The sequence below is a fragment of the Lygodium microphyllum genome, chromosome 14 (genome assembly GCF_053477565.2).
Source record: "Lygodium microphyllum isolate KBCC chromosome 14, Lygodium_microphyllum_v1.1.10, whole genome shotgun sequence".
In the NCBI taxonomy this organism is placed as follows: domain Eukaryota; kingdom Viridiplantae; phylum Streptophyta; class Polypodiopsida; order Schizaeales; family Lygodiaceae; genus Lygodium; species Lygodium microphyllum.
In genome coordinates this window covers 10,549,756-10,573,491 of record NC_141148.1, presented here as the reverse complement: position 1 = coordinate 10,573,491, position 23,736 = coordinate 10,549,756, and the positions used below count along the sequence as shown (strand labels likewise).

Below are 23,736 nucleotides of genomic sequence, written 5' to 3'. Positions count from 1 at the left end.
CAGCCCTTTGGAGGCAGGCAAGAACTGACAACAGCATTACAGGGTGCGGACAGCAACATGAAGGCTGAAAAAAGATGCCATAAGGATATGGACAATGTAGGGCAGCTTCGGCTTAGATGTCCTATACGAATGGGGTATGGACAACAAAGTTCTAGCACTTGAAACTTGCAAAACTGAGAGTAGATTGACTGAGAGGGTAAGCTATCTATTTATAGAAAGTTTGGGCCTCCCAAATTAGGTTTTATATGTGGGACACTAAAACTCTCTCAAACTGCTCCCATTTAAATGAAATGCTTAAAATTCATTAATTAACTTGAGTTTTTGGGTTGTTTAATGAAAGCTAATGATAATTTAGCTCAACACCCCCTTCTCACGCCCAAAACTCGAACTAGAAAGGGACTGCAAACAAGCCCAAGCCCTTTTTCTTTTATTTTTCCCAATGCATCCCACCCCAAAGCAGGGAGGGCATTGGCAAAGGGTGCATGTCATCTACCTAGTGACCTACCAAGACTAGGCTTCAAGTGCCAAAACGTCGTTGTCAATACTCCGTTTGCAAAGGACATCTCAGCTGAAGCTGTCCCACACTATCTACATTGTTCTAGTGTCTATTTCAGCCTTAACCTCACTATCCGCACCTCGTATTGCTATTGTCGGCTATTGTGTGCTTGATGGCATTGTCCAGTTGGTGGCAACCTCATATAGGCCGTGTTTGACACCCAAGAGGCTTCGTTTGCCACTTTCTGTCTTTCTCTCTCTTGTGTCTGTCTGACACTGGCATCTACATTGCTGCATTTAGTGTTGCAAGATGTCTTCGGTGGCTACTGTGTTATATTTCAGGATCCGTGAGAGTATGATGCTCTCTCTAGGTCATTATCTTTTTTGGTTCTTGAGACATGAGAATTCGAGGTACAATATTCATTCACTACATAGTGTGTTTGCTACAAGAGCACTATATTATTCAAATTCATTCATTCCAGTTTATTCACCCTAACCCTAATTATGTTCTATTATCGCTTAGTAATGGCTCGATGGAAATCCTAGGCTGTGACAAGCCTGATAGTATGTGGACTATCATGGATACACCACCCGGATGAGGAAAATACAAAGTCCTAAAGGTTGTGCCTAAGGTTGAAAGACTTCCTAGTGTGGTATGTGAAGACATGTGAGATGTACTTAATGGATATATAAAGGAAGGTGCAACGGAAAAAGAGGGACGGATGGGCATGAGAGGAAATAGATTTATGGATGCAATATTAGAAAATATTTTATGTTCCTTTTGTCCATTAAATGCATTGAATTGAAATGAAGATAGAGATAATTCACCGACTTCAAAATGACCTTGAGATCAAGAAACTCAAGGAAAAGAAGGGGGAAAACTTATAGATGGTTCAATTAATCTTCTGTACTCTTCACCCAAGTTCATAAACAAAAGTCTATCTTCTTTAGGACTAATGAATGAATATCTTGATTGCATGGTCCTTTCTTCATGAGAAACACCAAAATCTTGCAAAAAAGAGAAAGTAAAATTAAAAGATTGAGAAGTATGAAATTCATAGTTACGAGGAACGGGACCCCCTGGAACGGGGGAAACACCCAAAGTGAGGGAATGGTATATATATATATATATATATATATATATATATATAGAGAGAGAGAGAGAGAGAGAGAGAGAGAGAGAGAGAGAGAGAGAGAGAGAGAGAGAGAGAGAGTCAACTCTTGTCTTAGAATCTAGAGAGAGAGATCATATCAACCATAATTCGTGAAATTAGACTCTAGAGACATAATAATCAAGTTTCAACAATAATAAAGATTCAAAACATTGTAACCAGCAATGGATTGTCGCATTCATAATTCAACATTGTAATCAACAATGTTGCATAAGTCCAACTGGCAACAAGTGTGCATTGCAAAAACACAAAAATTTACAAGAGCTCCAATTTCCAAGTCAATACTCTGAAGTTCCAAAAGGCTAGCTACTAAGTGCTCTGATTCATGGAAGATGGCTCCACTGTGCCTAAATGCTCATCCTGCTGAACAACATCGTGCCCATCACCATCATCATCATCATCATTATCGTCATCTTTCTCCCAATATATAAAAGAATCAGCCTTTGCGACTGATGTACGAGCTAGCAAGCGAAGATTGGAGCTCACATAAACTAGGCCATTCGTCTTCATTGTACCAAGACGATTTCTCTTCTTTGAGTGAATGTGATCAAATGAGCTCCATAGTTGCTCTAAATAAGAAGACCTAATTGTTTGGCTAAGAATACGAATAGCCAGGCTCTGCAACTCTGGAACTTCTGCCCTGTAGTCCTCCCACCATAAAGCAGCCCCAATATTTGTCCTGTCCTCTAGTGCATCCTCTGTACCAAACATCCCTAATGTTTGCCGATATACAAAGAGCTGGTTTTTAATTTTGCATTGCATTTCACGGCTAGGATAAAGCCTTGCAGGCAATGTGTTCCAAGCCCTGACCACCTCAAGGTCTCTTTCTTGCGTCTTTTCTTGAAACTCAGGATCAAGCACATATGCTGCAACATGCATAGGAGAGTCATACTCATTTCATCTGCTGATGCATAACTCCTTGATCTGCTCATACCTATCTGCATTTGGTTCCAAACTCTTCCAACCTCTCAATCATGCGATCCATACCTTCAAAGATCTTCCCAATGCATGGATCCATGCCATCTGCAAGCCTCAACATGTGCATAATAGGATCAACCATTTGGTTGGTGCGATTCACCTCCTCCCAAAAATCTCTATCAGAGACATATGCATTACATAACACAGCAGTAGCAGTGGCAGCCCCAGTCCAATTTTCATACTCATCACTAGCAAATAGCTCCCTAATTGCACCTTTGCAATAGTGTAATCGACCAAGCATAAGAAAGTTATATGCAAATCGTGTATCCGAGTATTTAAGAAGTTCTTTGTCCCTTCTCTTGCGAAACTCAACATGCAAGTACTGATGATTACATATAAATGTGATAATCTTGTTGCCTTTCGCAACAAGAGATGCAATCCAGGGCAAGTCCCCAAAATCCTTCAACAAGTTATTCAAGCAATGCGCCATGCATGGACTAAAGGCGATATGTGGATACAATGCCATTAAAATGTTTCCTGCTGCCCTGTTTGTAGGTTCACCATCTGCCACAAACTACACCACATTTTTTGCCCCAACAGCCTGCATTGCCTCACACCACTCGGATGCCAATACATCTGCACTCTTTCCAGTCTCTGAAGCATCATGACTACCAATGAAGTATACATCCCCACAAGAATATGCGACAATACCATGTATGGACCTATGGCGTGTGTCTTCTGCATGAAGCACCATGCCTGCCGGCCTTGGAGTCCATGTTGTTGGATCCAGTGCTATGTTTAGCATCCTTCTGGCATGTGAATTCCCCATAGAAGTGGCTATGCAGTCAAGTAACTCCTGCCTTTTCTCAATTGATACATTGGTGCCAAAACGCACCTCTTTCCCCTCCTGATCTAGAAGATGGGCTCTCACTTTATCAGCCCCACTAGTGTGAGCATAAGAGCAAAGTTTGCATTTCCAAGGGCGAGCCCCTCCACCTCTCAATGGCACCCCTACATCTACCTCATCCCACCATGACCAAGTAGTGCTTTGACTTTGTCCAGTTGTTGATAAAGTACGTGTTGAGGATGATGAAGATCCCATAGATGTCAATGCTGCCATCTATAGAGAAGTGACAAATAATCACTAAACTTCAATGAAATTACAGAAATTTGCAGCCAACATTTCAACACCCATGTGTCAAAGTTGAATGAAATTGTAGAAATTTCAACCAAAGTTGAAAGTTCAATGAAATTGCAGAAATTTCAGCCAAATTTTCAACACGAGCGTCGAGAATCAAGATTCCTTGGACCTCACCTAATCGCGGGCGAGAGTTAGGCCAAGCAAGCAAAAGAGGTGTTCCGCACGTGAGGTAGGCGGGAGAGATAGGCAGAAGAGGCAAGTGGGAGAGGCAAGTGGAAGAGGTGGGAGAGGAAGGCGGGTGGAAGTAGGCACAGCCCAGGCAAGGTAGGTGTGGCAGGCGGAGCAAGTGAGTGAAGCGGGAGCAGTGGGTGATAGGTGGAGCAATGGGCGACAATCGAGGAGATGCGGGAGTAGGTGGGCGACAGACGGGAGAAGCAGGTGAGTCGCGACACAGCCGTGCAACAGGTGAACGGGAGCAGGCGCGGGAGTAGCGGGCGACATCCATTTTTAAAAAAAAAAAAATTTGTTGTTGGAACGGCCGTTTCAAACAGGGAACGACCAGGGAACGGGCAAGAATGGCCAGGGAACGGGAGGGAACGTTTCGCTAGCGTTTCCTGGGCTCGTAACTACCGGAACACGTTAATCCATTCCTATGTGCCCGAACGGGCGTTCCTTGTCTCTATGATGAAATTGCCTACTTGGCATAGGAGTAAATGAAGGTAAAGATGTGAATGACATAGATGAGAGAGGTAAACAACTGAATGGTGTGGATGTAGATGGAAGAGAGATGAATGGTTTATACTCCACGACAGTTTCTAGAATAGGATGGCCAGTCCCTTGTGGAGCTTCCTGTCCTTTGTGTAAAATCATTAGACTGGTGCAAAATCATTAGATTGGTGCGCCACCCTAGACAAGTTATGCCTATAAATAGGTAGTCACTTCATTCACACTCCTACCATCCCACCACTCTTTAGTCATTCTTCACCCCTCTTCCTTCATCATTAGACACCCTTCCCTTCTCTCACTAGTCCCTTCCACTGCCCTCACACCCCTTTAGGAAGACATTGTGGTTCGTGGCTCATCGCTGCCTTTACCCTTCCTCTTTTGCTTCAAGCACCTTGTTCTAGCATCAGGCCCTACGTTTAGAGCATCTTCCCCCTAGCATCACCATTATTTGCTTGCATCATCATCCTTTTTCATCAAACTCCACCTTCAAGTGCGTTTTTTAGTGTGGAGATCTTCTCCCCTGGCGTCATCATCTCCAACTTGGCGTTAGCATCTTAGCCTCTGACAACAATCTACATCACCGATCGTTAGTGATTTCATCACTTGTCTCTCATAGGGGCTATTGAGACCTACGTTTTTGCACCGTGGCTTCTCCTTCATCACCTAACATCATTTATCATAGGGACTGCTAGGGCATACATTTTTGCAGCATGGCTCCTCCTCAATCACTTGGTGTCACTCGTCTGTCACAGAGATTGTTGGGACTTGGGTTTCTGTAGCCCAATTCATCCTCCATCATCTTGCGTCATCATTATCTACCTAGCATTAGCCTCTAGGCTGCTCTCCTCGTGTTTGACAACTCAGACACTCTGGGATTTGCATTTTATGCTGCCCAAGTCACTCCTCGGCATTAGAGGGCTATGGTTCACTCCCTGGATAGCTGGTGATCAGCTTCCACATTCTGTGACAACACTAGAGGACTGCGGTTCGCTCCCTCGACGATTGTCCTTCACCTTTCAGTGATTACTTTGATAGCCCACTAGTCGGAGGACTGCATTTCTTTCCCTTCACTGTGCGGCTTCCCATAGGTGTTACTGCATGATTTAGACAAGATAGTGAGTTATCTTCTGAGCTTCGGCTCCGTTGTATTAGCTTTTCTTCTTATCGCATGATTCAATGCATCATCACCGTATTCTTGTGTTTCTAAGTTTCTCTTCTCTCTCAGTGTTTGCTATACACATTGTGTGTTACTCCTCGCAAACTCTACTATCACTTTTTTTGGCATGGTATCAGAGCATAGTTGTTATTTTTGACACGGTGCATCGAATCTAAAGGGAAAAACTCAGATTTACCTTCAAGTTGTTGAGCTTGATACATAAGGATAAGGATGATCATACTAGGCTCACGATATCTCATAGGGTCTTTGGACTCCAAGGTAGTCTGATGTCTCTCTGACCCAGAACTTTGCAGAGAAAGCAACAAGGCCCACTCTTACTCGTTTCTCAATGGATTTGGCTTGGGAGAATGAAACCCTGATATAGTGTCCGAAGTCATCTTGTCCTCCTATTGTTCTTGCTTCTTGCAAAGGGCTTTCAAATCAAAGGCCTAGGTTCCTTCAGAGAGATCCTAGCTCTTATAGTGTGTAAAGAAATGTCCTAATGCAAAAAACAATAATACAGTAGTATGACAAAGCAGAAACTGATAACAAAACAAAGTTAGGGTTAGGGTAACTTAGAGGCAATCAACACCTGGATAATCTGATGCATTAAACACACTATGGAATGAATGAATACTATACCTCAAACTCTCATGTCTCGAGGATCGAGGTAGAGGTAATGAGTTGGAGAGTGTGTTGTACTTCAATGGATCTCGAGACATAGCAAGGCAGTCTCAAAGATGTTTGGCAGTAGTAAGTATAACAATGTAGATGTTGGATTAGTGTCGAACAAGTAGAGGGGAAGGAAAAAAGCTGAAAATGTAGCTATCAGGATGTGGATGATAGACAGTTGAGCACCAAGAAGGTATAAACACAGCAAGAAGTTATAAATGCGGCCTTCTGGGTGTCAAACGCAGCTTGTATAATGTTGCCACTAGTTGGGGAAGGTCATCAAGCAGCAAATGCAAATATAGATTAGGTTGTCAGCTTTAGAGGCAGCCTTCTAGAGGTAGGCAATAGTTGGTGATAGTTGTACAGGGTGTGGGCATGCTGGAAACAAGCGCTAGAAGGATGTAGATAATGTGAGGCAATAAAATTCTAGCACGTGAAACCTCCAAAAATGAAATTAGATTCGAGTGGGAGGGCATTCTGTCTTTTTGTAGAAGGTTTGGATTCTCCAAATTAGAGTTTACGTGTGGGACATTGAAACTCTCTTGAATTGCTCTTGTTTAAAAGAAATGATTAAAATTTATTAACCTTGAGTTTTGGTTCTATTTAATGAATACTAATGATAATTTTGCTCAACATGTGGCTAGGCTAAAGGGTCTTCTCCATTGATAGTAGAATCTTGTTTAGCAAGCATGTCTTCTCCCTTGGGAGGATTTAGCTTCATTGTAGTGTAATAGTGAATTTAGCAAGCAAAGTTCAGAGATAATGCGAGCTAGGGTGCTCTTGCACCACAAATGACACGTATTGGCCTTAAAGCTTAGCTCTACTTTCGGTATTTCTTTAGATTATTGTCGTATGCTTGAAATTAATTAGAAATGGCTGTATTTCAGCGAGTTCTGTTGACACAATTATAGTGTGTTCAAAAATGCAAATGAATACTTCAACCTGCCAAACCCTAAAAACTATAGTTAGTATTTGAACCCAATTTTGCAGAATATCGCCTAGACAACTGTCTTGCATAGTTCCCATGCAATCCTGCACTATTCCTCTCACAAATAGACAAATTTGTCGCGATGAAATTGTGAGAATGTGCCTTTCTTAGCAATAAAGTCACCCAAAAAGTACACGAAACTTGAGATCTCAGAGGAGATCTCAGCCCTAGTGCTGCGATTATCTGTTTTTTCGATATTTAATTCAAAAAGAGAGCATGCTTGCTGTATATGGAGTTACAAAGTTTACCAAGTGGAATCCCCATGCCAAGAAGAGAAAATTGCTTATTGTCCTCCATACTCCATCCATGATATCAGCTCATATTCCATGGCTAAAACTTGCAATTTCTACAATAAAGAAGAAAAGAATGGCTATTTTCAAACTTGGGCTGCTCAAAGTGAGAGAGAAGAAGCCCCAAAAAGCCAAGATAACCTGTCCAAATAAGTAACGAGCTTCTCCTTAATCAAATTTCGTTTTTTATTAAGAGCTAATTAATGACTTAGTTATAAATCATAAGTTGCTCACTAGACAAAAGTTTAGCTCAGGGTCTACTTAATAACTTAAGCCCTAAGTGAGTTGCTTACTAGGCGAAACTTTCAACGTAACTCAATTCTAAAGTGCGAACTTTCCATATGATGAAAGTTTCTCATTGCATCTTGTTACTTTTGCATTGCTGTTGTACCACATATGTACACTTGTCCATTGTATGCCCAATGTCAATTCTTTTACTATTTGTGCAATGGTCACCATGTCAAGAGCTAGGGATACTATAATTAAAGTTTATTTTAATTGAAAATGGAGAGAAACAGAGAGAGACATAGAGAGACTTGTGGCTAGCCAACAAGCTTAATGTGAGACTTGTATCCTTTCTGTTTGGATGGCCTGAAGTTCGGATGTAAATATTCTAACATTAATATACACTTATTCACGAAAAGAAAAAGACTTGGGGCAAGCTACAATGGATAAAGTATGTATATGCATGGAGAGAGAGAGAGAGAGTGTGTGCACTCATTAAAGGGGGGAAAAGAGAGCGTGCGTATGCATGCATATGTGTGTGTGTGTGTGTGTGTGTGTGTGTGTGTGCGCGCGCGCGCGCGCCAACAAGCCTCGGATGTGAAGGCTGCTTTGTGGAGTTCGCCGGAGCCTCGTGGATAGGTGAGATAAGCAGAGGTTGCAGAGAAAAGTGTTGACTTGAAGTGAGTTTATATTAATTGTGATAGAGAGCCTTTAGATGTATGTGTCAAAATGCAAATGGTCAATGCAAAAGCCAGTCCAGTCCATCACATAAAGAAGTTGAAGGAAAAAAAAAACCCATCACTCAGTTGTCACTAATTCTTCACAAATAGTTGCTCGTCACATGTTATGTCCCACATACCATCGCTTTTTGATAACATCAAATGTGACGTTGCTTCGAAAAGTGAGGAATCCCATCATGGATCCGTCATGCAAATAGTGTCGACGTCACAAGGTCTGTTTTGTCTATCTCTTGTGTCTATGGCAATATCCTCTTCACACTAGGAAGATATAGTTTTTGACTCCCAAAGGTTTAAGGGCTTTCCAAAAGGCTCCCAAGTAGCACATAGAGGTACCCTCCAAGTCAAATACCTTGAAGGTGATTCTCATCAATTAAGTGCATGGAACATCTTGGCTTTTGACTAGTAACCATCACATATGCTTGGAAGTCCACTTTAGATCTTGTTCTTGTTTAGAATTTGGACATTTTGGCCCCATCCACTTTCTAGGCTTCAATTTGTACTTAGAATTGACACATATTTTACCTCAATAGGAGGGTTGGGCCTTTCATTGCATACCTCTCAATCTTAAGCAAGAATTTTGGCAAGGTTAAATACTAATTCTTATTGCAAAAGAACACTCATAAGCCACTGAAAATCCTCAACAATAGCATTGAGTTAAAATCCCGGAACCTACCTTGTATTATTGGAACTTTCAAACTCATTTTTGAGAAGGTTGCTCACTTTGATCTCCTCTAGGATAATGAAATGGATAGGGGCCCTTATTGTTTTGAAGTAACCCCCTAGGTAAAAGCTAATAAGGCTCCTTAACTTTTTAGAACACCACTAAAACATTATCAAGGTTAATACCTTGAGGGTAGATTCATGCCATAGTACTAAGACTTATATCCCTCTTGAGCGCGCGCGCGCGCGCGCACACACAGAGTGTGTGTGGGGCGGGGGTGTGTGTGCATGCTCACACATACATCTGCATGTGCTATATATGTTAAATGGTGCTTGCGATCATAGACCCAACTCCAAGAGAAATGTCAAATTGTTACATGTAAGGCAATCCCATTTTGTTGCATGCAATTACAATCCCAATTTCATTGATGACTATGGTGATTAAATATTTGAAGGCATTTGCCAAGGGTTTCCATTCATAATGTTCATAAACTTGCGTCAAGTTGAAAGTGGGTACAAATGTTGGCATGAGTTTCAAATGCAAATACTTGTGAACTTCTTGAAACTATGAGAGTTGGAGATGATGATGGCAGCAAACTAGGATGCAGTGTAGGTTGGAGGAGTCACTAGATTGATGGGCACTAGTTGAGGATCACCATGGCCAGAGCTAGAGAAGTGTAGCTGATATGGACAGATTACTTGAGATGTATGTGAGCAAGGCACATATAGTAATGCATACAGTAATGCTACATGATGAGAATCCACATGTAGAAGGTGCCACTTGTATAGTGTCCCTTGTGGAGAAATTACTCAATTGCCCAAGTGCCCTTTTATAAAGATGATAATAATCATGCAATGCAAAGGAAAGGTACAACAAGGAAGGGAGGCCGATGTCGAAGACAACCCCCTTTCAACCATGGATGTCTATGTTGAAGGCTGAGGAGGATCTAATGTCGAGCTTTTCGTGGTGCCAAGAACCAAGATGAAATGAGGTCAGATAATGAAGTGAGACTTAACACCCCTTAGCCTAAAGATCCAGAGGAGAATCAGCCATCTCGTCCATGGAACACATCCATGCTCGATCTCAAGAGAGGACTCCTGTTTTGATTGAGTGGCACAGGCAAGGCTGAAACTCAACCTTGGGAGATGGCTTGAGTGCTAGCTGAAAATCGCCAAAATAGCAGTCCACTATGCAAAAGGACCTATTGGATGAAGAAGGAAGACTTGGCACTGCCCACCGGAAGAGCAGGGGAGAGTTAATCAGCAAGGCGGTCGGAATAGGCTGGTACTCCATCTCATGAGATAACTCCAATATTGACCAAGTGTCATTAGCACAACCAGCAAAGTAGCAACCGACCTGGCATCAGAAAAGAAGCGAGCTAGTAGTAAAGTAAATGATATTAAATGAGAAAAACGCTTCAACTAAAATAAATTTCTTGTTTCAAATGGATGCCAAGGTATGGGGATGGTCACGATCGGATCTTAGGAGAGAAGATATTATGGTTGTCTCTATATTCATAGCATCAATACTCACCAAGGCAAGAACTGAAAACACGAACCTTTAACCTAATTGGGACCAATAAATACAAAACCCAACAACTATCAGAAAAAGAAACCTATATACGAGATGTTTCACATTGAGATGTTGATGGTACTCTTCTAATGCAACAAATGAATCTATGTGAGTGTAAATGCAGCGAAAAACTAAGAAAAATATGAAAAGGGTTGCTAAGCCTATGATAGCCTAAAAAATCTAGCTAGAAAACCTAAGCAAAAACTAGCCTAATGTAGCCTAAAAGATATGTACCCTGACTAGCCTAAGGACCCTATGGGTAGCCTAGGAAACCTTTGAAACTAGCCTAATGAGGAATGAGGATTGAACCAATTAGATAGGCCACTAGTGAGCATAGATACTAGGGGGTGGACTCTGGAGAAACTATGCTACCTCCTTAGGGAAGACCCCCCTTTCAATTGCCTTGGAAGACCATTACCAATACCCAAAGGGGTTGGGGTTGGTTTTGGGATTAGAATTGGATTCAACTTTGGTGTGGGTAGAATACTGGTAGTTGTAAATGTTGTGATTGTAGATGTAGGTTTAATACCATTGGCCTTTGAGGGACAATTGTTATCTATGAGGGCTGGTTTTCGGCAAAAGGTATGAAATCTATTATTTTTAGGCAAGTAATGCTAGAAGAGTCTTTGTGATGTTTGGATTTTACCACTCCTTTTTGCTTCACCGACTTTGCCATTCCCAGTTTCCTTCCATGAAGGAGACTAAGCATGGACATTTGGATGTGCTTTTTGTTTAGGATCAGCTATGGAGGGTGGAACTAAGTCTAAATGTGAAGGTCATTTTTTTCCACTCCCGGTTTCTATTAATGAAGAAAGTGACTCATCAGCACAAGATGGAGGTCTGTGTGAGCAATAGAGGAGGGTGGTATAGTGTGTTGGAGGGGATTTCCCACACAACATGGCCAAAGGAGAGAGTGACACAGTTGCAGGGCTTGGGGGAGGTGCGTAGTGTTGGGTGGCATTCCTTACAACAAAGAACTACAGTGCAAAGTGGTACACCTCTGTGTGTCTAATGATGGCCCATAGCTTGAATGTGCATCAAGGACAATGTGTGGTAAGATTGGATAACCTATAGTTGGTCTAAAGTAGGGTTCTAGACTAATGTAGGGGAATCTAATGTGAAGTAAAATTGGGAGGGAAGGGTGAAAAACATGAAGGTGAATGTTAAATACCAAACTCATACCCAAACAAAATAGAAGATAAAGGATTACCTTGTAGATAATCTTTGATAATAAAATATTCATACTGGTACCCATCTAGGTCTTCATGTTGACTTACAGTTAGTCCCTGTAGAACTAAAAGTGCAAATGTAGACATAATCAGTATCACAAAAAAATGGATTCCACAAACCTGCGCCACTAGGCTTTACTCCAAAGAATTTGAACTTTCAATTGTTTCCCGAGTGGATAGTCTTTCCTCTACTATGAGGTGATCGATCTCATTAGCCAAGTACTCCAATTGAGATGCACCTTGTAAAGGAATATGAGATGAAGAAGAGTCGGGGAATGATTCGTAGCAGAAAGGCTAGTGGATGACAATGGTTGAGCATGGTCTACCTAATCAAAACCATAAGACGTCAACAAGTCCTCCATTTAACAAAGTAGCTTGAGGAAGCACTAGAGGATCTTGAGATGGAGAGCCATCGTCAATCAACATGTGATGTGTAATGCAATAAAGAACAAACCAATCAATCCATGATAGCCTAAGCTAACTCTTCAAAAGAACACCGGTGTTGATACCCTATGGAGATATACTAGATTTTGCAAAAGAAAACACAGAGAGTATGCCCATGATTGAAACATGGTGAACTCAAACACTAATGCAAAAACACAAAATGAAGATAATTGAATCATGAATGAATAAATTAATAAAAATGTATAGAATGCTCAAGGGGAGAGCTGTCCACTACAGACGGATACCGAGTACAATAACCACTGGTCAAAGTAGAGGTTGATGAAAAAAATTGCCGAAAACCCAAAAATGACCTACTATAAACGATGATGACATCAACAATTTGTGCAAAATATGGCCTGTAGGACTTGCTAGGCTGAAGGGTGATAGCTGAAGATGACCACAACAGCAGGCTGAATGGAGAGGACATCTTTTAATCAACTAGGGCAAAATGCAGCTAACCAGGATGAAGGGGACAGCTGTGGATGGCCACTGTAGGAGCTGGAGATGATGGCAACAGCAAACTGGGATGAAATGCAGGGTGGAGAGTTTCCAGGCTGATGTGTGCCAGGTCAGGATCACCACAACAGCAGTTGGAGGAGTAGAGCTGATGTAGACAGGGATGTGCATCATGAATGGAGCTTGGGATGAAGTGGGATAACCTGTAAAACAAGGGATAAAGTGACCTAGGGCACTTTCTATTTATAGATGATAGATGAGTAACCAACCAAAAATTGGGGAGTTTGCTTATGCAACATTGAAACACTCTTAAGTGCATTTGAGTTTTGGGGCTGTTTGATGAGCTAATGAAGGTTTAATGTGTAATTCACCTTTTTAGCTTGACACTAGGCTCATGATGAACTGTCCACTTTCTTGCCTTCCCTTGGCAGTTATGCATTGATTTCTTGACTTTGAGCTGCATGTGGGTGGCTTAATTACTTCTTACTTCAATTTCTTGGAAACCTTGCTCTCTCTTCTTTCACTTTGTATTCCATGATGTGATAATTACTTTTTGCTTCAAATGTATAGATCTTCCCAATATTTAAAGAGGAGGATCAAAGCAATCTATCTCTGCATTTTCTTGAGCTTGAAAATGTTTGTCCATTTCAATTTCATTGGGTCCAAATAGAGCATGGCATGTCTTTGATAATCTTGCTGCTATGTTGGAAATGATGACACTGGTTATAGTATGCTTGGTAGTTCCTCAATACTTGTATCTTCTCCTTGACTTTTAATACTTGGTAGGTTTAAGCTTCATTTCTTCGTCTCAAGGTGTAGTTCAAGGCTATGAGCTCCTCCTTTGAGTGATAGACTGACATGTACCACGTATTAAACCTTGCACCCATGATGATGATGAGCTTATGGATGTGTAGCTTGTGGATAACACCACTATAGATTTTTTGGATGGACTGATAGTAACTTCAGCGCTTTTGTACAATTTAGCAAGGTCAGGATGATCCCAGAAGCTATCTAGCACTGGTTTAGACATGGGATCTCTTAGCCATCTTTGATAGACTTCTGAAAGAGACTAGAGGACAGTTTTAGGCCTAGGAAGATTTTCCCCTTCTTGTAGCTTATGGCACATAAGAGTCCAGCAGTAGTTGCTCATTGCTTATTTGAGATGTGGGGGTAGCTTAAAAGACACAAAGGCATTGTATTTGGCATTGCACTGGGGCTTGGGAGGTTTGGATAGGAATAAGGACCCTTAGATTGGTATTCCATGACATTCATAGACAGAAGACTGTGACTTGGGACGTAGTAGTTTTCCAGGGTGGTGGGGCTGCAGCTTTTTTGTTCCCCGGGGGGTGCTCTTAAGGCTGGTGTTGTGTGTGAAGTCTTGTTGGTCTTGAAATATGACGAGTTTTTATAAGAATGGTTCAAGGTTGTCTTTGAATGTGATTGAGTGTCTAGCCAGTTTCGACTTTCTGCCAATGGGATACCGATTTCCAAGTGCTAGAAGTTCCATTTTGATTCATCAGGAAGCATTGCTAGTTTCTCTTTCTTGTTTCAACTATGTTTTGTGATTCCCAGTTTCGTGTCTAAATCTACTGAATGCTCAAAGTTGCACTTATTCTATGGTCTCTAGGCAGGACAATTGGCTGAAAATATATCAAAGATCATAGATTTACAATTTGCAGACAAGGTTGATATGTCAGAGGTGCAGGTAAGTTAGTCTTGTCTAGCTTTTCAGTTGTGTTGAGCAGATTTGCACAGCTATGTTGGCAGTTATGTTGAAAAGGCTAAACTTCTTTTCTTTTTTCGGGGGTGGTGGGTTGGTTGGCACGGGTTGCTTGCAGGATGAATTTTCAGTTGTCATTACTAGAGCTTTGGCTACGTTAGTACAAGGATTGGAGACAAAACTTGAAGCTGAATTGGTTTCCATGACACGTGTTCCTTGGGCCACTCTGGAGAGTGTGGGAGACCAATCTGAGTGAGTGCATGTGCCACTGATGACCTTAATATATAAAGTATTTGTCTGAAGAGTTTCCATTGCCAATTTGGTTGAAACCTTTTTCTGATGCATGTAACAACTGTTTGCAGGCTAATTTTTTAGTGCATTTAGCTGTTGTTTCTACAAGTGCACAATGAAAGTCATTCAATGGAGTGAATAAGGATCCGCAATCCAGTTGTACCAATTCACTGGTATACTTGTCACTTGATGAGCTCACTATAGTAGCATTCATTACCATTCAAGTCATTAAGCACATAAATTTGAGTCAAGGGCTTCAATGCAATTGCATTGCGCACATACTTATGAGTTGGAAGAGACTCTAGAACAGATTTCCCTTTTCTCACTTTATTTTGTACCTTTAGGGAGCTCTAATGCTGCCCTTTTGTTTCACCTTGTACATCATGGGTTGCCTATAGCACCAATGAGCCTCAACATTTTATAAGAAGGGAAGGAGCTGAGTTCCAAACATAGAGGAAATGATTGTGGCTCCTTTATCCTTCTTGAATCCATTGTGAACTTTTCCAATAAAAGTTTTTGGGGGCTGAGATCGTGTTTTCTGAGGAGGCATGTGTCGATCATTGCCTCTTTCTTTGAGTAAAGTTCAGAGTGTGGATGTCTCTCAACTGCTTGATGTTTGATACACTTATGCTCCCTTGTAAGTCCTCACATCCACAAGCACCCTTTCTTTGGGACCAATATGAATCCCCAATTCATTGATTGGTCTTGAAGACCAATGTGAGGGCTCACATTGGGACAATCCCAAATGGAGTCTAGGTTTCCTATGTAATCTTAAAAAGTTATTGGATGTATGCCATAACCTAACCAATTGGTTACTGCGAGATCCTATACGCTAATAGCCAAAGGAAGAGCATGATCTTCCTTGGCTCAAAGCTGTCTTCCAATCTCCTTGAGAAATTTGTCCAAACAGGTCAAGACATACTATAACTGAACCAATGTTGCATAGATCAAAGGTCTTGGTCTTATGCTTGAGAGACACCATCTTTGCACAAGCACCATCTAACATTGTGGAAAGATCTTGTCAGGGAAAACCACTATCATTTAGATGAGATTGTCAATTAGGATCTCTAAGAGACTCGGTTCTACTCAATGCATGATTGAAGCATCATAGCTCCAGTTGAAGCACATTAGGTGCTAGTATGCATAGATGATTTGTTGCTAGGCTTGTTGGTGGTCTATATCAATAATAAACAAGGAGAAAGAAGGGAGTTTCAAGCCTAATCTTGAGAGCACCTATCTCAAGGTGGTCATTGCAATAGTTGGTGGAGGCTTCAATGGGGTCGTGTCTCTATAGGACAAAAAGAGTTATAATGGTGAAGCCTACCAGAGACAGCAACTAGGGAGCTTGTAGAAGTTTGTGCATCATATTAGCCTTCAAGGAGTTTGTCTTTTATGTTAGAGGACATGATCCTTCATTGATTGTGGAGTTTGGATTCTTTCAAGGCACAAAAAAGAGAGAGCAGCATATATCATCATTTTTTCAAGATTAACAAATTTTTGGTAGATGACTCGGTGACATTATTATATGACAAGCACGGTACACGACTTTTATAACATGATGGGCTTAGACTGCCCATTGCATAGATTTACTACACATGCATATAGACACAATGTATAGCTATCTGTCTCTTTGTGTGTGACGTGTGTGTGTATGTAGAGTGAAAGAGAGAGAAAAGAGAGAAGAGAGAGAGAGATGCATTTACATGGAGTCGCGACATGACTCAGACAGGTCTCAATTGTCTCAGTCAAGGCATGTCTATTCTGAGACATGTCAGGACTTTCTCAATCATCTCATGTCTCCTCTCTGACAGGTCAGGATTTCATCAGGATTGCTGCAGGCAGGTCATGACTAGCCCAAACAGGCCACAACAACAGGGATTGGTCAACCTGTACAGACAGGCTGCTATCTGCAAAAGACAAACTGGCGACCCATACAGTGAGGCTATGCGACCTGCTCAGGGCAGGGCAGAGAGAGAGTGTACCTGTGACCTACAAACAACAGGCTGTGTGTCCTGCACAAGGCAGGGCAGACTGCGCAACCTGCACAGGGCAGTCCTCAGTGAGCCTTCCAAGCCTTCATGAAAAGGTTACAGCTTCAGGTCAGATTGTGTTTTTCTGGAGTGTGGTTTCCTTTGGCTCGCTCTGGGCATGGATATGCAGGCATCTTGTGGAATAGATATGGTTTTTCTTGGTCAGCAACTTCAAGAAGGGGGAGAAAAATAATTGCTGCAGTCTGATGTTAAGACTTTGCCTAAGGATTTTGATGAGCGTGTGGAAGGTTAATGCTGCAAGCTGGTGATTGATCCTCCGGTTTCGGCTGCTCTTAAGATGCCTAGGGTGCATGTATTCCCTACTTGTAGATAGATGAGTCTTTTCAATATACGTTGGCATATGCTAACTGTCATGAGGAAATGTATTTTTGAAACCTCACTTAACATGTGGATTAATTTTTAATCACATGGTTAAGTGAATGTTGCACATATGAGGTGTAATTGAGGTTAGAGTAAATTTACAAGCTCAGGATTGGAGGAAATCACGAAATGTGAAAGGCAGAAGTTGCTATAAGTTATGTTGCACGGGCACTTGGTATCTGGTGCCACTTGGTGGTATTTGAAGATTGAAAATTAATATTTAATTATGGATAATGCTGGAAAAACCATTTGGGAAGGCTGCCACTTATCCAAAATGCCCATACAAGGCTAAAAAACGTCTTTAGAGACTGGACAAAGACATTTTAGTATATTCATGCTACAAGAGAGAGAGGAGATTCTACTGGTCTGATTTGTAGTCATTGGAGGATCTTCTAATGCGGCCAGGGACAGGAGACATTTACAAGTTGTTGGGACAAACCATCAGCAGTAAATGACAAATTTTTTTTAGTTCTTTGTGAAAAAAGTCTGATTTTTCTCTCTCCCTAGCATTCTCTCCCATTTCCCAACCTTTCCACAGCCTTGCTCGGAAGATTACAGCATTGAGATCACCAAAGGTTGAGAAATTTTAAATTTCTCTACTGTAAACCCTAATCTGTAGAGCAGAAATTAGGGTTTAGCAGCAGCCTCGAGAAGCGTGCCAGAAATTGGAAGCTCCAAGTCTTGGATTCATTAGGGTTGAAGTTGTTTTCAATCTAATTCAAGTGGAGGGACCATCAAATCAATGAATTTGGGGCATTTTTCATCTCCATCAAAGCAAGTGAAGGCTAATTAAATGCGTGAATCAAGGAGAAAATCAAATTTGAAGACTTGGTGGTTATTCTGGACAGCAAGGGGAGTTGGAATACCGAAAGGGATTGGGAGAATCCCATGGTATTTGGGATTGTAAGTATCAGTTTTGGGCCCAACTGGGTGTCCAATGTTCAATATTATATGGTAAAGTGTGCATTTTAGTTGTTTTGTTGCAATGAACTGCGTGAGCATAGGTTGGCTATCAATGACAAGAAAAGTGAATTCTTCTTGCGTAAAATCTACTTTTTAGGGCATATTTATCCGCTGATGGTATTCGCATGGACCCTGCAAAGGTTGAGGCAATACACTCATGGCCACCTTTGTGAAACATGCACGAGATCCGCAACTTCTTAGGTTTATGTTCTTACTATAGGAAGTATATACGCGGGTTTGTTAAAATTGCATCTCCATTGTATGCCTTGTAGAAGAAGGATGTGCCATTTAGATGGATAACAATGGGAATTTTAGCATTTGAAAAGTTGAAGGAAAAGATGACTTTAAATCTTGTGCTTGTGTTGCGCGATCTAAGGAAGTCATTCATAGTTCAATGTGATGCATGTGGTAATAGCATTCGGACTATTCTTACACTTGACAGCCAAGTTATGGCTTATGAGAGCTGAATTTTCCATGGTGCAGAAAAGAATTTGTAGGTCTATGAGAAAGAGCTCTTGGTTGTAATTCATGCACTGCCTACGTGGAAACACTATTTATTGGGGGCTGATTTTACAATGCAGACAGACCATCAAACTTTGAGGTACTTTTTGATGCAAACAAAGTTATAAGAGAGATGGGCGAATTTTCTCTCTATGTTTCATTTTCAGATTATACATATTGATGGTAAAAAGAATGTTGTGATTAGTGCACTCTCACGTAAGCCACAAATTTCAGCCGTTAGCATGGTTTATCACACTGAGTTGAATGCCATGAAATAGCAATATGTTACTGATTTAGACTTGCTAATGTTTATGATTAACTTTGCAATGGCCAAAGGCATGAACACTTTGTGCTAAGAGAGGATTTCTAATTATGCATGGATGAGAGTGTCACAAAGCAATTAAGGCCTAGAGTTATCACTGAAAGTCATGCTCCTCCATATGTAGGACATATAGGTATTGATGCATGGTCAAGGCGGTGGAGCATTTCTTTTATTGACCTGCTTTGAGACATGATGTATAATAGTTTGTTAAGACATGCATCGTATGCCAGAAGGTAAAGCACAATAGGCAAAAGATGTCAGGTTTGTACTTCCTAAGACACCTACAGTGAATGATGGAATATGGACTATCATTTGCAGGTTTAGCAAATAAGCCCATTTCATTCCTTTGAGGAAGAAAATTAAGGCTGATCATATGACACAATTATTTTTGCAACACATCTTTAAGTATCATGTTATACTAGAGTTAATCATTAGTGATCGAGACTCCCAAATGACCAGTTTATTTTGAAAGGGGTTGTTTGAGAATATGGGTATCACACTGAAATTCTCATCATCCTTTCATCCGCAGATAGATGGTCAGTCTGAGGAAGCAAATTCCAGTGTTAGATCTTTCGAGGTGCTATGTTTCAAACCACAAGACACAATGAGAGCAGTATTTACCCTTGGTTGTTGAGTTTTTTTACAATAACACAATGCATTGTTTTACAAGCAAAGCTCCATTTGAGGTGGTTGAGGGTGCAAGAAGGTACTATTCTCCAAACTAAAGATAAGATTTTTTAGGATGATCGTTATGTGGAAAAATTGGATTTAGCCTATGCAAAGATAAAATATGCACTTCAAAGATCGCAAGAAAAGCAAAAGAGGGCACTTGATCGCCACAGACGTGCTTTGTAGTTTGCAGAGGGTGATTATGTATTGCTGCGTTTTGAAAAGGGAAGGCTAAAAAAAGATGAAAGGAAGGGAAAAATTATATCGAAAGTTAAGTATGAGATACTATGGGCCCTTCCAAGTGTTGGAGAAGATCAACGATGTGGCATATCGATTGAAATTACCTCCACATTGGTGGATATACAATGCCTTTCATGTCAATTTGTTGGGGCCTTTTCATAGCGATGTGCCAATGAATATGTCTGCTGAAATTCAGGGTGAGGTTGAGGAGCTAGATGAGATTTTGGTACCCGAGCAGATTTTAGCACATAAGGAAAGAAAGGTCAAAGGTAAAGTTTCGAGGAGATATGTGGTGAATTTTCAAAATTATTTACCAATGGATGCCAAATGGATGGAAGAGGATGACTTAGCAGACCATCCTCAGTTGTTGCAGCTTTACCTAGATACCCTTCAGTTAGAGCCAACTTTAGTTCTGGCTCCATCAGGTTCAGCGGAGCAAGAGTCTAAAGTATTGCTTGATTCTCAAGGGGGAGATAGCAGTTCTACTCCTCCAATTATGAACAACTCTCGTATGTAGTGGATCTTGGATGTATTCAGCATGCATCCAAGGTATTGCGCTAACAGTATATTTGCCATGAGGTCACTACTTAGTGTACTAGTCACTGTGAGATGAATGCAGATGAGTATGAGTTTCACCCGGGTATTGGAACTATACTTTTGCATCAGCCCATAAACAATTTGGCATGAATTTTGCCTCTATTTCAAGACAAAAATCTGATCAATTTCAGCTCAATTTTTGATAAGCTTGAGCATTGTTTATGGTCACTTTTGAGATCAATTTTGCGTCAATTTTTGCATTGATTGCTGGTCAGTTTTTGCAATGAGTTTGTAATCAATTTGGGGTAACATTTACAGCAGTTTGTGGTCACTTCTCAGATCAGCAAGTGATCAGTTTATGATCAGATTATGGTCAGTTTTCAATGGTTTAGATGTGGTTCCATGGACAACAATATATGTTATGTTGACATTGATGTTTTAGCCATGGTTTATGCTTGGTTATGCTATGCTATGGTTTGGTTTTGCCAAATGAGTTGAGCTCATGAGAAATAGACATGTCACATGATAATCTGTCATTGTTTTTTTTAGATTCTTTGAGTCTTATGTTATGTTATGATTGGCTGGTAATTTTCAGCATGTGTTGGGCATATGGAATGGTTGAGCAATAGTGTCTAATGTTGTCATGAGGACAATTGCAAGGATTTTAAGGGGGAGGGCTGTCATGAAGACATGTATTTTTGAAACCTCACTAAATATGTGGTTTAATTTTTAATCACATGGTAAAGAGAATGTTGCGTGTATAACGTGTAACTAGGGTTAGAGTAAATTTACAAGTTTGGGACCCAAGGAAATCACAAGATGCCAAAGACAAAAGTTACTATAAATTATGTCGCACAGGTACTTGGTGGTATCCGATGCCAGTTGTTGGTCTAGGTCATTCATTTGGCCATAAGTGTCAGTTGGTGACACTAAAGAAGTGGTGTTCTATGATACTCGAGAATGGAAGTTGCCTAACCAATTTAATTATTGGCCAATCAGATTATTTTTCACGGCACTAAAATAATTATTAGATTAATTTTTAATATTTAAAGACTAAAAATTGATATTTAATTATTGATAATGCTGGAAAAAACTATTTGGGAAGGCTAAAAAACGTCTTTAGAGGTTGGAGAGAGGCATTTAAGTATATTCAGCTTGCAAGAGAGAGGGAGAAGATACTACTGGTTTGATTTGCAGCCATTGGAAGACCTTCTGAGACAATCAAGGGGCTACTGGTTTGATTTGCAGCCATTGGAAGACCTTTTGAGACAATCAAGGGGAGGAGAAGACCAATCAACAAGAGGTAACAACATCTACAGGTTGTTGAGACAAGGCCGCAGTAGTAGATGATTGATTTTCTTCACTTCTTTGCATTTACAAGCTATTGAGATAGGGTAGTAGCAGTAAATGACAGATTTACTTCAGTTCTTCACGAAGAAAGTTTAAACTTTCTCTTTGATCTCCCAGCCTTTCTTTAGCCTTGCTCGGAAGATTACAGCATTGAGATCACCAGAGGCTAAGAAATTTCAGATTTCTCTCTTGTAATCTGTAGCAAAAATTAGGGTTTAGTAACAACCTAGGGAAGCATGCCAGAAATTGAAAGCTCCAAGTCTTATATTCAATAGGACTAACGTTGTTTTCAGTCAAATTCAGGTGCAGGGACCAACAAATCAATGAATTTGAGGCATATCCATCTCCATCGAAGCAAGTGAAGGCCAATTCATTGCCCAAATCAAAGGGCAAATCAGATTGAAGACTTGCTGGTCATTTTGGACAGCAAGGGGAGTTGGAATACCAAAAGGGATTGGGAGAATTCCATTGTATATCAAGTTCTTCTTCAATCAAGTTGAATATACACCAAAAGGGGCGGGAGTTTTGGGACCAATAGGGTATCCAATGTTCAAGATTATATGGTTAAGTGTGCATTTCTATTTTGTGAATTTGTTAATTGCTGTAAATAGTACTTAATCATGTTATTTACCACCCCATCTGAGGAGGAAAGTTGGTTTCACTAAGAATCTCATGAATGACTAGGGGGCATATATTCCCTACTCATAGATAGACGAGTCTTTTCAATATATGTTGGCATATCCTAACAATCTCATGAGTGACTATGTGTATACAAGTGAAGAAAAAGTGAACTCCTTATTTGGTATAGTAATCATGTAGTGACTTTCTGAGGGACAAGTATTATAGTAGATTGTGTTCCTCACGTCGCGCTGCTGCTGCTGCCGTCATGCCCCCACACTACCTCCTCTTTCTCGCGCCTTGTCCCCATCCCCACCCCCCCCCTCGCTGCTGCGTTGCACCTCCCCCTCCCGCTAGGCAATCTCCCCCTTCCGTCGAGGCCCTGCATACCCCCGCCTCCCTCGCCTTGCGGCCCCCCGTCTCATTGCGCCCGCCGCGCTGCCCTCGTCTCTCCCACGTGCCCTCTTGTGGCGTACTACATCCCCCTCCCCGCTAGAAATCCACATGTCCGCCCCTCCTTGCCACCCACCCCCTGCCACGCAATCTCTCCTTGTGTCCAAGCTGCCCCTCCACCTCACCCTTACTGACTACTACCAGCATCCAGTGAGCCGCCACCATCTCGGACAAAAGTCCTCTCCTCTCTGCCATTTCGATGCCGCTACCTCGCCTGCTCCGCCACCAACGCCTATAAATAGCGACAGCCCAAAGCAATCAACCCCCCCGCCCGATTGCTCCCTTCATCTGCATCAACATTTCCCCTCGGTAGCACAACAACTTGGTCGATAGGTCCTCAGCAGGGATGTGCAATGGAAACCTCTGGTCAGACGCCGGTGCATTCTGCAAGTCTCCCCTAGTCAAACACCTTGCGCATCGTCCTTGCTGAGAAATAGTTCTTGGCCGTCCGCGCCACAGAGCTAGAGTTGAAGAAACTACAATCTTTGGTCAGGTCGTATGACACTCTCCATCTAGGGCCCAGCTTCGGGATCGGCTTCACTCCACGCTACACATTGGCAGAGTGCAGATCACAGAAGCAATTCTCATGGGTCAAGGGATCTTCATGGTTCAATCCACCTCCGCGAACGCAACCCGTGACCTACTGGATAGCTCACCTTATGCCTCCACGAAGGGGGTCATCTATATGGTTCCCTGGTATAGTGGCTTCTTAAACACCCCTAGTCACCCTCCTATTTCGTGCTCCACAACAGGTTTCTTAAACCCCCCTGGTCACC

The 23,736-nt window shown here is 41.4% G+C and overlaps 1 protein-coding gene across 1 annotated transcript in view; it reads left to right on the top strand.

The window, feature by feature from the left end:
* The window catches only part of HIT1 (Membrane trafficking VPS53 family protein), a 219,665-nt gene that overhangs the window by 167,527 nt on the left and 28,402 nt on the right, over positions 1-23,736 (top strand). Inside the window, exons 19-20 of the mRNA XM_087692356.1 lie at positions 14,513-14,590; positions 14,724-14,857. Of these exons, the coding sequence (XP_087548482.1) occupies positions 14,513-14,590; positions 14,724-14,857 (212 nt within the window). The remainder of the gene's footprint in view (positions 1-14,512; positions 14,591-14,723; positions 14,858-23,736) is intronic.